The 11,967-nt window shown below is 39.6% G+C and overlaps 1 protein-coding gene across 1 annotated transcript in view; it reads left to right on the top strand.

Annotated features, from left to right (window-relative positions):
- Nucleotides 1-1,024: 1,024 nt before the first annotated feature.
- The window catches only part of PANK4 (pantothenate kinase 4), a gene marked incomplete at its 5' end in the record, with an annotated part of 18,426 nt that continues 7,483 nt past the window's right edge, over nucleotides 1,025-11,967 (top strand). The window contains 9 exons of the mRNA XM_010189971.1: nucleotides 1,025-1,107; nucleotides 1,672-1,880; nucleotides 4,209-4,392; nucleotides 4,939-5,031; nucleotides 6,420-6,573; nucleotides 7,004-7,185; nucleotides 8,714-8,795; nucleotides 9,878-9,978; nucleotides 11,516-11,671. Coding sequence (XP_010188273.1) covers nucleotides 1,025-1,107; nucleotides 1,672-1,880; nucleotides 4,209-4,392; nucleotides 4,939-5,031; nucleotides 6,420-6,573; nucleotides 7,004-7,185; nucleotides 8,714-8,795; nucleotides 9,878-9,978; nucleotides 11,516-11,671 — 1,244 coding nt within the window. The remainder of the gene's footprint in view (nucleotides 1,108-1,671; nucleotides 1,881-4,208; nucleotides 4,393-4,938; nucleotides 5,032-6,419; nucleotides 6,574-7,003; nucleotides 7,186-8,713; nucleotides 8,796-9,877; nucleotides 9,979-11,515; nucleotides 11,672-11,967) is intronic.

Below are 11,967 nucleotides of genomic sequence, written 5' to 3'. Positions count from 1 at the left end.
GAGGTCAGGAAAGCTTTCTTGCTTTTGTTACCGTAAGTGTCTGTCAGTAATCACTCTAAGTTTACCTCACTTGATTTTGCTAGAGAAAGCCATCTATATTTCTCCTACAGATGGCAAAAATGTTCCTGTTTGAACACTATGGAAGTGATGAGAGTGCTGTAATGAATGCAAAGCTATAAAGCACTAGCTGATTATGTTTCACTTGCCCATGCTGCATTTCTTGATTACACTTGTTTATAAGGCAGCAGAGTGTAGGGCCACCAAATTTAGCCATAATGTTATAATCTAACATTGCCAGGTTTTTATTTACTGTTGAGACTTGAATTTTAACCCAGTGATTGGTCATAACTACTTCCTGTCATCCACACGTTCTGTGTGGTGCATGGTAAACTTGCTGAACAGGTCAAATCTTTGGCAAGAGGCAAGTAATGCACGCAGACTTAAGTCCAGCTCTGAGGTGTGGGCCACCTGACTGCCCATATGACTGCCTGCCCGCTTGACAAAGCAAACAGGTATGTTAACCAGGTGCTGATAATTAAGAGTGGTTGAAGAGGCATTTTTCTTTCTGAAGGGTAAAATTAAAGTCTCGTTTAAACAAAAATAGGCAGGCTTTGACAGACTCCTACTTTCAGGCTTAAATATCTACTTGATTAAGATAACAGAACAGGTACTGTTTAGCCCTAAGGGAAATCTGTGAAGTTATTCAGTCTGACTTCATAAATTGACAGATCAGATGCAAAGACAGCACAGGTAGGACAAGTGGTTAAGATCTGTTTCAAGATGGGAGCTGGAAGTTTTATTGTCTGTTTTTCCGTAAGTGCATTTGGAGTTAACCGTGCCAAATCAGTTTCCAGACACAGGTTCTTTGTCTCACCACATGATGCCTTTAGCTTCATTATATCTGACTTTAGCTGAGGAGGTATTAAAAACCAAGAACTCTTACATGAAGCATACATAAAGATAAGTTATATTGCTTGCTCTGAGGTGAGAAATTAATGATACCTTGTCATCCTTTTATTAACAGGTGGTTCATTAACCAAGCTGGCTTATTATTCAACTGTGCAGCACAAAGTGGCCAGAGTGAGATCCTTTGATCATTCTGGAAAGGTGAGAATTGCATCAATCAGTTGCATGTGATTGGCTCATCAAAGTGAAGTACAGGACTGGTTTCTCATAGTAGAACAGAAATTTTATCTGAAATGCATCTAGTGACTTGTACTATATAAAACTATCTAGAGTTTTCTTATAGTTTAAGTATGACCTTCTGTAACATCTGTTACTGAGTTGTGCAGCCCATGCACAGGCAAACTCAGTTACATTCCTTGCCTTCTTGGAAGTGCTTGTATTTAATGGTTGAAATAGTTATTTTCTAGGCAGGCAAATATGGTACTACTGTAAAACAAACCCCATACTCCCATGTATTGGTAATTTTTCTCACACGGAGATCCTTCATGCCTTTGAGAATTCATTATATTCTCAGCTTAAGGAGTATTAAGATCTGTTGAAACTATATTCTTTGTAAGTAGCTTGAGATGCTGTGTTTTTAATAGCATTAACACAGTTTCAAGGCAAAGGAAGCGCAGTTATTGATGTTCAGTAGTTTAGCACATAACCTTGTTTCTCAAGGAAGGATTTTGAATAATCTATAAGTAACTCTTTTCTCTTTTAAAGGACATAGAAAATGAACCTTTGTATGAAATATCAGTTCAGGAGGAGATTACAGCTCGACTTCACTTCATTAAATTTGAAAACACTTACATTGAAACCTGCCTAGATTTCATCAAAGACCATCTTGTCAATACAGAGACAAAAGTCATCAAAGCTACAGGTGGTGGTGCCTATAAATTCAAAGACCTCATTGAGAAGAAATTGGGATTAAAGTAAGTGGAACTTTTAAACTTAGTTATAGGAGTGTATTTCTTCTTTGAAGAGGTTTTTAGTAAGCTGACTTTCTACTTCACCCATCCACCCTTAAAAGCCAAATGAAACAGTAGTATATGTGCACTCATCTTGGTCAGACCAGGCTGAATTGACTCGTTAGTGAACATAAGCTGCAAAACGATAACACTATCATTAACAGACACAGCAGAGGTGCAGGAACAGACCCAAACAGAAATACTGGCTTCAGGAGAAAGTAAAAAGGAAGAGGGAGGGTATTGTCACAGCTTTTTTCTAAGTTGCGCCTACTCCACTTTTAAGTTAAATTGGTCTATGTGATGATATGATAAGGGTTTTTACTTTTCAGCTCACAACTGGCAGCATTTCAGTGATGATATATTAGCTATCAGTAGCATGCATCGTTGATCAGTCACTGTTGAGGTATGTCAGTCTTGCTACTTAAAGCCTAAAGATGAAATCCAGGAGATGACTTCATTATTAAAAGCCAAAATGTTGTTGGCAAAAGCTCTTTTCCCTGGATGTATCCAGTCACACTATCATTAACAGACACAGCAGAGGTGCAGGAACAGACCCAAACAGAAGTACTGGCTTCAGGAGAAAGTAAAAAGGAGGAGGGAGGGTATTGTCACAGCTTTTTTCTAAGTTGCCCCTACTCCACTTTTAAGTTAAATTGGTCTATGTGATGATATGATAAGGGTTTTTACTTTTCACCTCACAACTGGTAGCATTTCAGTGATGATTTATTAGCTATCAGTAGCATGCATCATTGATCAGTCACTGTTGAGGTGTGTCAGTCTTGATACTTAAAACCTAAAGATGAAATCCACAAGATGACTTCATTATTAAAAGCCAAAATACTGTTGGCAAAAGCTCTTTTCCCTGGATATATCCAGTCTCTGTAGTTGGCTAGGCTATCAAGTTAGGGTTCTAAAAGCTTCTAACATTTTTCTGTGCATGCTCAGAAGTGAGTAATTAATACGATATAGTAACTTACTGCATAGCTCCTACCTAAACTTCATGCAGAAGCATAAACTTGCAGGAGGCTAAAGAGCAATCTTGTGAATTTACAGCCCCATAAATTTACTATTCAAACATCTTTATCAAACACCACATGCTAGAGAGCTACTGTAAGCATAGATAAAAATATCAGCAGTTTGCAGCAATATAAATCATTACCTGGTGTTACTGGAGAGAACTTCAAAGCTCCTCACATGCTGTAGTTACACCTGTTTCTGAAGTACTGTGTTCATTTTATTTTATATTACTTTTTCAAGTAACCTCCTGATAGGTAGGATTCTGTTAATTTTTTTTTCATCAGTACCTTATTGGTTGTCACTAAATATCAATTAATCAAGACAAGGAGGCAATTCCTCCCTTCTCTCATGTGGTGCACCTGTTTTATTTGTTTCTTTGGTTTTTATTTGGTCATGACATGGCTAATTGGTCCACAGGCCCATAAAGCAGCACCTTCTCCATCCTGACAAACCTAAAGCATTCTGTATTAGTTGAGATGTATATCTGTGCTTTGTTTTATGTGTTTTCAACAAGACTCACGATATTTCATGTAAGAAATGCAGCATATTTTATTTAAGACATTTACCATAAATCAGTTACAATACACGATATTAAAGTTTACAGCAGTCAGTAAGTGTTAGCTGACTTAACTACATCATTCGTCCTACCTAAATTACGTATCATGTTTCTAGACTCCATACTCAGCATATGTACTGTTGTGAATCCTATTATTCTTGTGAGAAGTCTTTTTTTTTCCCTATATTTGGTAATCCCAGTAGTAGGCTCCTCACACTCAGTTTACTCTGTCATAAATGAGTGCTGAGATGCTGACTGGGGCTTTTTTCCTTGAGTGAGAGGGAAGGAGAAGAGCAAGAGAGAACTATTCTGTGTTAGGAATTGGTTTTGTTAGGTTAATTTCCAGACGAGTTTCCTGACCCACTTCATTGCGTGGGTGCCCACACACTTGTACCAGCACTAGGGCACTAAAGAGGCAATGTAAACAAGCAAACCTGGAGCAGGATTATTTTTAATGATAGCATGATTAATTGAAAGATTAAAGTTACTGTGTAACTACAGTTTAACTTCAGACTGCGTGTTCTGGCATGGAAGGTGAACATCAGAACACAGGTGGATGTAGGTTTTATGTTTTAAGACATCTGGACTTTTGTCATATGGTATAGGTTGCTATCTCCTGTTTGTAAAGTTTTTTAAAACCACTGTTCTAAAAGCATACTTTCTTATCAATAGACCTGTGACATTTATGTAAGGCTTTTTTTTCTCCCCCTTCCCCTCAGAGTAGATAAAGAAGATGTAATGACCTGCCTAATTAAAGGATGTAACTTCGTGCTAAGGAACATACCCCATGAAGTGTTTGCGTACCAGAAAGATTCAGATACGGAATTCCGATTTCAGATGAACCACCCAAATATTTTCCCTTATTTGCTGGTGAATATTGGCTCTGGGGTTTCTATAGTGAAGGTGAGTGCTTGCTAAAATGTTTTGTTGTAGAACGTGATAAAGGTGATCTGAAACATCTTGCTGTTTTAGATCTGTGGTTATTTCTTGGATAATACAAAGTTTAGAAATAAAATAATGATTTCTAAAATGTCCACTTCTTACAGAGTTATAAATGCTTTTCCATTCACTACCATAGTTTCTTTTTAGTCACATTTAATTCAGTGTTTAGAGAATTTGTTATATTAACTGTTGAGGACAAAGACTGTCAGATCAGAGTGATTTTTAAATATTTGTTTGTTTTCGTGCACTGTTGAGGGGACCAAATTTTATGTCTACACTTAGGATTATTGGCAAAGAATTAAATACAAAGATTGCAGAAACTGCTTGTGGTATAAGCATGTGGAACATGTACCTCTGGAGAACTTCTCACCAGATATTTATGCAATTAAATAGTTCCACCTACACTAATTCCACTGCTCAAAAAAACCCCTCACACTCTCATATCTAACTGTGTGTTTATAGTTATAATATGACTTTCTAGACAAATCTGCCTTGTTTTATTGACAGGTAGAAACAGAAGACAAATTTGAATGGATTGGAGGGAGTTCAATTGGAGGTGGGACATTCTGGGGCCTTGGAGCACTGCTTACAAAAACAAAGGTATCACAGTGTCCATTTTAAGGGGCATGAGATTAAACGAGGTGCTAAGAGAAAGCTTGAAATGTCAGAATGTCAAACTTTTTGAATAGCAAGAAATAATTATTTTTAGAAATGTTTGTATGGGAAACCAGAAATCCAACATTAGTGTACTAGAAGATGAAAAAAAATGTTTGTCTCTTGAAGGGGTTTACCTTTTATTCAAAGAATTGCTGCCCTTGTGCAGAAACAGAGCAGGTAGTTCTGCAATGCTCAGGACAATTTTAATATTCTCCATTAGATGCTTGTGGTCCAAGACTTATATTCGTATTTTTGATGCTTCTGATGCATAAAGGGAAGCTTCAGATGCAAAAAGATAGTGTAAAATATAGGGACAAAAATGATAAGATGCTCATTGGTGGCAAAATCCTACTTGGGACTCAAGGAGCTTGTCAGCGAAATGCCTGCCTAGTTCCTGCAATATCATCTGCAGTGCAGAGAGCACCCAGTAACTGCAAAATGTCCTGGAGCAGAGAGGAGGAATTCTGCCTCTCTTTGTTACACGTAACAGTTTCAGGGGTTCATTGCTTAAATCCCAGGTTGGTGATCTACCAGAATCTACCAGGCCTGATTCAGTACTGCTCTGCCTAACTCACCTCTTAAATCATGCTGTTTTCTCCTGTCTCAGAGATCCTTGTGGCTTAAATAGGTGTCCCTAAATGTCAGCGGTGTAGAAAAAGCTAGAGTTACATATGCCCCAAAGAAGAAAATGTCAAAGGGAAGACCTGTACTTGCAATATTTCGCTTGATGCCTTTCAAAAAGAAACGTTGGAGCATGACAATCTCTGCTCTTAATTCTCTCTGATTTTGTAGAAGAAATCAGGGTTTACAGACTTATAAATTAAGTGTTGGAATAATGCAGATTGCATGCAAACTTAATTTCAGGGACATTAATGCATTTCTGCAACAGTAAAGGCAGACTTAGTCTTTCAGGTTTTAAACATTGCTTTGTACTCATGCCTCAGGAAGACATAATTCTGTTTGCTCTTGGAATGAAGTCCGAAACACACGGTAACTAAGATAAGAGATGTATGAGGCTGCTGTCTGTTTTCTGTGTGCTGACCATTTCTAGTTTTCAGGGAAAATTCACCAAATTATTTGCAGACAACTGAAAAGGACAGTTGTGCTTTTCATCACTAAAGGAGCTCCACTTAAGATCAGTCTGTCTGATAAGATAGGGACTCTGGACAAGTCCTTGTAATTAGAAATGTATCTTTTGCAGTCAGGGTTGATTCTAAAATAAGCCAAAACCCCTGGTTTTGGTCAGTAAAGATGCCTCAGAACTCTGGGTTTATGGGCAAGGTTCTGTGGCTGTCCAGGAAGGCTGGAGTAACTCTGCTTCTCATCCTCAGAAATTCGATGAATTGCTGCAACTCGCTTCAAAGGGACAGCACACAAATGTAGACATGCTGGTGAAGGATGTGTATGGAGGCGCCTACCAGACCCTGGGGCTAAGTGGGAATCTGATAGCGAGCAGCTTCGGGAAGTCTACAACAGCAGATAAAGGTATTGGTGTATAAAAGATCTACCCAAGATTTGCTGTGCAGTTAATACTTGATATTACCTTTCAGCGTGGATTTGCTGCTTGTGCCAGTGAACACTTAAATGGACAGAAAAACAGTTGCCAGCTTCCTCAGCACAAACATATCTTGCCTTAAAATAACCACCAGTTCTTTTCATGATCTTGCCTATGTGTGTTTTGCCTGCACAGTATTTTATTGATTTAAGATATTGTACAGTACTGCCTTACAAGCAGGCATTCAGATTTTCAGTTTGGGGTTGCATAAGTCTAGGCAAAGGTCAGAAACAGCTGTGTAGTTAACCCAGTGTTAATTCATTTCTTTTCTCCAGCTGTAGGCTGTCTGTTAGAAAAGTACCATCCAAGTGAACATTCTTCGGCTGTGTTTAATTTGCTTTACTATTTCTTTCCTTTAAGAATTTTCCAAAGAAGATATGGCAAAAAGTTTACTACATATGATCAGCAATGACATTGGTCAACTCGCCTGCCTCTATGCCAAACTCCATAACTTAGATAAAATCTACTTTGGAGGATTCTTTATCCGGGGTCACCCTGTTACCATGCGCACAATTACCTACAGTATCAACTTCTTCTCCAAGGTAATGAAAACAGAGATTTTCCTAATAGCAAAGTCACGTGTTTAGTTATCTTTCTAGGTTGTTGGAAGACTTTAATAAATGAATTTACACGTGAAGTAAGCTTATAGGGCTGCTGTTTAGGTAGGTAAGGCAGGGCTGTAAAGAGCTGTTGTGGGAGGGGTAAAATAAATGTGCATTGCCTGGGTGTTGTGTCTGGCCTCTTTCTCTCTCTCCCTCCTTCCCTCTCTCTCTCCTTATTATTATTTTTTGATTGACAATCTGTCTTGTAGCTGCCAAGTAATGAGTTGTCACTATTTTCTTAGCTACCTGCCATTGTTACTCAATTCCTCTTGCTGACTTGCATCTATTTCTTTTCACTCCTAGGCTATGCAATGTGGGATTGTTCTGCTGAGATAGTTAGCAGTTAGTGTCAGTGGGGGTTTCTGTTGTTTCTCTGGTGTTCAGAAAGAAACAACACCCAAAAGAAACAACCAAGGTATAGTTATTTGCAGGTTTTGAAGCTGTGGAAAATGCAGATTTTTCACTAGAAAAAAGAGTAAAGTCCAAAAGATTACCTAATGGTTGTTACAGGTAGATTAATTCCTGCACTTTTGTGATTTTACAGAATAGATAATTTTTTGTTTTTCTTATCTCAGTGCTTCAGGGAAGAAACTCCTGTATGGTGCTGGTTTTTCCCCTTTATTTCACCACTGCAGTCCCTTTCTGTAAAACTTCTTTGGGTTTCAAAAAAACTATTGCAAAACTGCAGCTTTTAGATTCTTGTAAGAATAGCTGTATCAGTGACTGAAATCCAAATCTCACCATCATTTTTAGCTGATATTTTATTACAGCTTACCTCAGTATTAACTTTTCTTATAGTCGCTGCTGCAGACAAAGCTGATTTTACTCTAGAGCAGGCAGCGTCTCACCCAGCCTTGCTCAGGAAAGCTGAGGGACCCTGCTGCTAGCGTGGAGGGTGTCGTTATTCTCCCTAGCATTTGTGTATTATATGGACAACTAAACTAATTGGATGGGGAAGTGCTTGCCTATGGATAATGTACAGAGTGTCTGTATGTTGTTGCGTGTTAAAAAGCAGTGTAATGGCATAATGAGCAATGTCTTGAACGCGTTGGACGCACAGTGGCACACACTTCTGGTGATGACCTAGAAATCAGGAGACCTTTTATTTCCAGCCTGTTCAAGCAAGAGGAGTTGGGTATTCATGGACTGATGCAGTGGTCTTTTCTAGCAAAGGCACTGGCTTCCCTCTGCTTCTGTGGTTGTGCAGGCTTACAACACACACCACTTCTGCATGTATTTTTTCCCCCCCCAGCTGTTTAATAATTGTGGAATGATGTATGTAAGCAGCTCCTCCTGAAGCTCTGTTTCGGGAGCGCCGTTAAAGTTACTGAATGTGTTTAGAATGTAGCACAAATGAATATTACCATCTTCTAGTTGTTTCTGTTCAATGTAAGTGTAAAGCTAGTGACAAAGAAGTACATGTTAGCCATCAGGGACCATCCAATTGCAATGTTTCATATTGTGGCAGGGAGAGGTTCAGGCATTGTTCCTGAGACATGAAGGCTACCTGGGAGCCATTGGGGCATTTTTAAAAGGAGCTGAACAAGACAGTAAGTACAGCACTGCTATGTTCTGTATATGCTGTGTTCTGAAATGTCAGTGTAATGTCCAAGTTTCTCTTAAGAGGCTGCATGTAAGTCGTTGCTAAATAAAGACATTTGGCACTAATAAACACAGATGCTGGGCTTTGGTTTTATATATTCTGGCAGGGACATCTCAATTTCTCACTGTTTTTCCTGCTCACCTTTGAGGAGCCAGCAGGATTTGGCTCTTCTCTTGCCCGTATTTCTGCAAAGAGCAGCCATAAATCTAAATCCAATTAAAGAAATACAGTTTCTGAGAACTTTCCCCCTGTACTGAAGAAGACCAGCATCTCAAAACTGTGTTTGTTTGAGAGTGAAAAGCCTCACAGACGTTTATGAAGGATGAGACACTTCTGTCCAGCGTTCTTTGGGTTTAGGGTGCTTTTGTTGAATTCTGCTGGTTTTATTTTCTTTTGTTGACGTACTAGCAAGCCAGTCAGTCTATTAGTTATAGTGGAACAGATAACGAGGTTGTTAACAACACTTAGTTTTAATAAATATCAAATATACCTCAGAATAATGGTTGTGGAGTTCTTTTCATACCCATTTTACAGATATGGGCAAGGAACCAGTTACTGCAGAATTAAAGATGTTGCTTCTGCAGCATGTTCTGTACATCTGAACATGATTAAACTTCTTCTCAAATTAAAAAATCTATAAGGAACTTCAGTGTTTCTATGAAACTTACGTTGTGCTCTGAGAGTTTTGTATTTATATTTTGTTAATAATGGATCTAGATTAGAAATAAGAAGTTATGATCAGTGATAACGCTTTGAAGGCATAGCCCTTAATGACAAGGAAAGGGGGTTAAAAAAAAGACTTTGTCTTATGTCTCACTCCGTTTTAAGCTCTTTAGGGCTAAGCAATTCATGGAAGAATTCACTTCTTTTGAGGGTTAGAGGGAAAAATAGTGTTTATTTGTAAAGACAAGGGGAGATGGCTTGTGGTGAAGCAGCTTCTCTGAAGGGATGCTGACTCTATGCTCGCTCACGGGACTATTTTCAGTTTTATTTTCAGATTATGTGTGTCTCTGTCTTTCTCTTTTCTAGATCCAAACCAGTATAGCTGGGGAGAGAATTATGCTGGGAGTTCTGGTCTTATGAGCACATCGCCTGATATTTACCCTATGCAGAGAACAAGGAGTGGTACAGTATGTGGTTGTCTTTTCTCGAACTAAGTGCCTCCTCTTGGCAGTTGTGGTTTGAAAATAGATGATTCTTCTCAAGCTAGTTGCTTCTTCCTGCTGGCACTCCTGCTCGCCAAAAGAAGTGACTAATACGGTGTCTTGTGTCACTTGTGGTGGTGTCTTGTGGTGTCTTGTGTCACTTGCGGTGGTGTTTTGTGTCACTTGTGGTGGTGTGGTGTAATGCCTCCTAAAAACTGTCTTGTACCAGTCCGCATGTCAGTGTTTCTCATGTCAAGTTTTTAAACATTTCCTCCGTCACTGATTGATCTCCTCCCAGTTTTCAGGATCTGGTTTCCTCTACTCTCTATTGGGTGTAGGAGAGGCTTTGGTTAGTCGTTTCCTGTTGGCTTTTGGGCTTTTCAAGGCCTGAAGATGCGGCACAGAGCTCTCCCTGAATGATTTCCCAGACCAAGCCTTAATACAAGTCCACAGTGAGCCACAGATGGTGGATTTTGTCGGTCGTGCCTCTATATTAAAAATACACCTAATTTTAAGCTCTGCCATTATTGTAATGAAATTGTGGATTAAAAGTATGACCAAAAAAAACCAACGTGATCCTTCTTAATCATAAAATATGACAGATTTGTACAAGTTTTGATGCAGCTGTAGTGACCGCCTGTTGCTTGTCAGCCCTTTGATCTGTGAAAAGATGTATTTTTTTCATGCTGGCAGCAGTACAGGAGTCCTAAACTGGCTGTGATTTACTGTCTTCAGCTTCTCCTTTTTGGCACTCGCTTTGTTCACATAAAGTGAGATCTCTTTGCAACAGTCATAGTTCAGAAATGTCTGCTTTTGAGCAGTGAAATTAGTGCTAAGGACAGGCTTTCTATAGCAGCCGCTTTGCTTTGTGTACACAAAGTCTTGTTACGCTGTGGGCTTTGGTCTTGACTTAGCCTGAACATTTCTAGGCCGTGCAGTGTTTGTGAATGCAGTGCGATTAGATAAGTGAATAAAAAAAGATAAATGTGCTTGGAGGTTTTTTTAGAGGCAAGAAATGAGGCACACTTCATGTACAGAGCTGTGTAACTGTACGTATTTCACATGAATTTAATCTCTATCCTTAGAACTTTGGTCCCAAGCCTCATTTACACAAGGTGTAAGGGAAAGTTCTGGAGGCTGCTCAGGATTGTAAAAGGATGACGTAAAGCAGCATAGAAACGTTCCTTTACAAATAAGCCTGTGCTCAGCTCTTTGTGCTCCTGTCCTTGAGCCCCATAGCCCAGCAGATTCGACAGCACTGGGGAGGAAGGGCCAGAAAATAATAAAATAGAGGGCCAATAGTAAGCTTTCAGCATGAGACTTGATGATCTCTGTAAGGTGGCCATGGATAAATAGTCCATGCAGGGGAGTGGATCATTTATGGTGGCAAATACTCTTAATAGCTGTCTTCAGATGTGTCTGTCTTAACTGTGGATGGAGTTCTGTAGCCCCTGCACCAGTTTAATTTGTTATGAATCCGTTTCCCAGTCAGTTCTAATCAGTCTCTCTCGTTTTCACCCAGTTTGACATGCTTGAAATGGACAGGTTGGAGAGGCCGCTTGTTAACCTGCCCCTGCTGAAGGACCCATCAACCTATATTCCAGACACCGTGGACCTCACGGATGATGCCATGGCCAGAAAATACTGGCTCACGTGTTTTGAGGAGGCGCTGGATGGGGTAAATGTCGCAGAGCAGTCAGATGTATGAATGATGCATCTATTTAGCAAGTATTCTATGGACCAACGTGTTGGCCCTGCAAAATACTCCTGCCCCTGCTGAAGGACCCATCAACCTATATTCCAGACACCGTGGACCTCACGGATGATGCCATGGCCAGAAAATACTGGCTCACGTGTTTTGAGGAGGCGCTGGATGGGGTAAATGTCGCAGAGCAGTCAGATGTATGAATGATGCATCTATTTAGCAAGTATTCTATGGACCAACGTGTTGGCCCTGCAAAATACTCCTGCTGT

This window comes from Mesitornis unicolor, unplaced genomic scaffold (genome assembly GCF_000695765.1).
Source record: "Mesitornis unicolor isolate BGI_N332 unplaced genomic scaffold, ASM69576v1 scaffold10218, whole genome shotgun sequence".
Lineage (NCBI taxonomy): Eukaryota > Metazoa > Chordata > Aves > Mesitornithiformes > Mesitornithidae > Mesitornis > Mesitornis unicolor.
The sequence above is the reverse complement of the archived record's forward strand: the minus strand, read 5'-3'. Positions and strand labels throughout refer to the sequence as shown.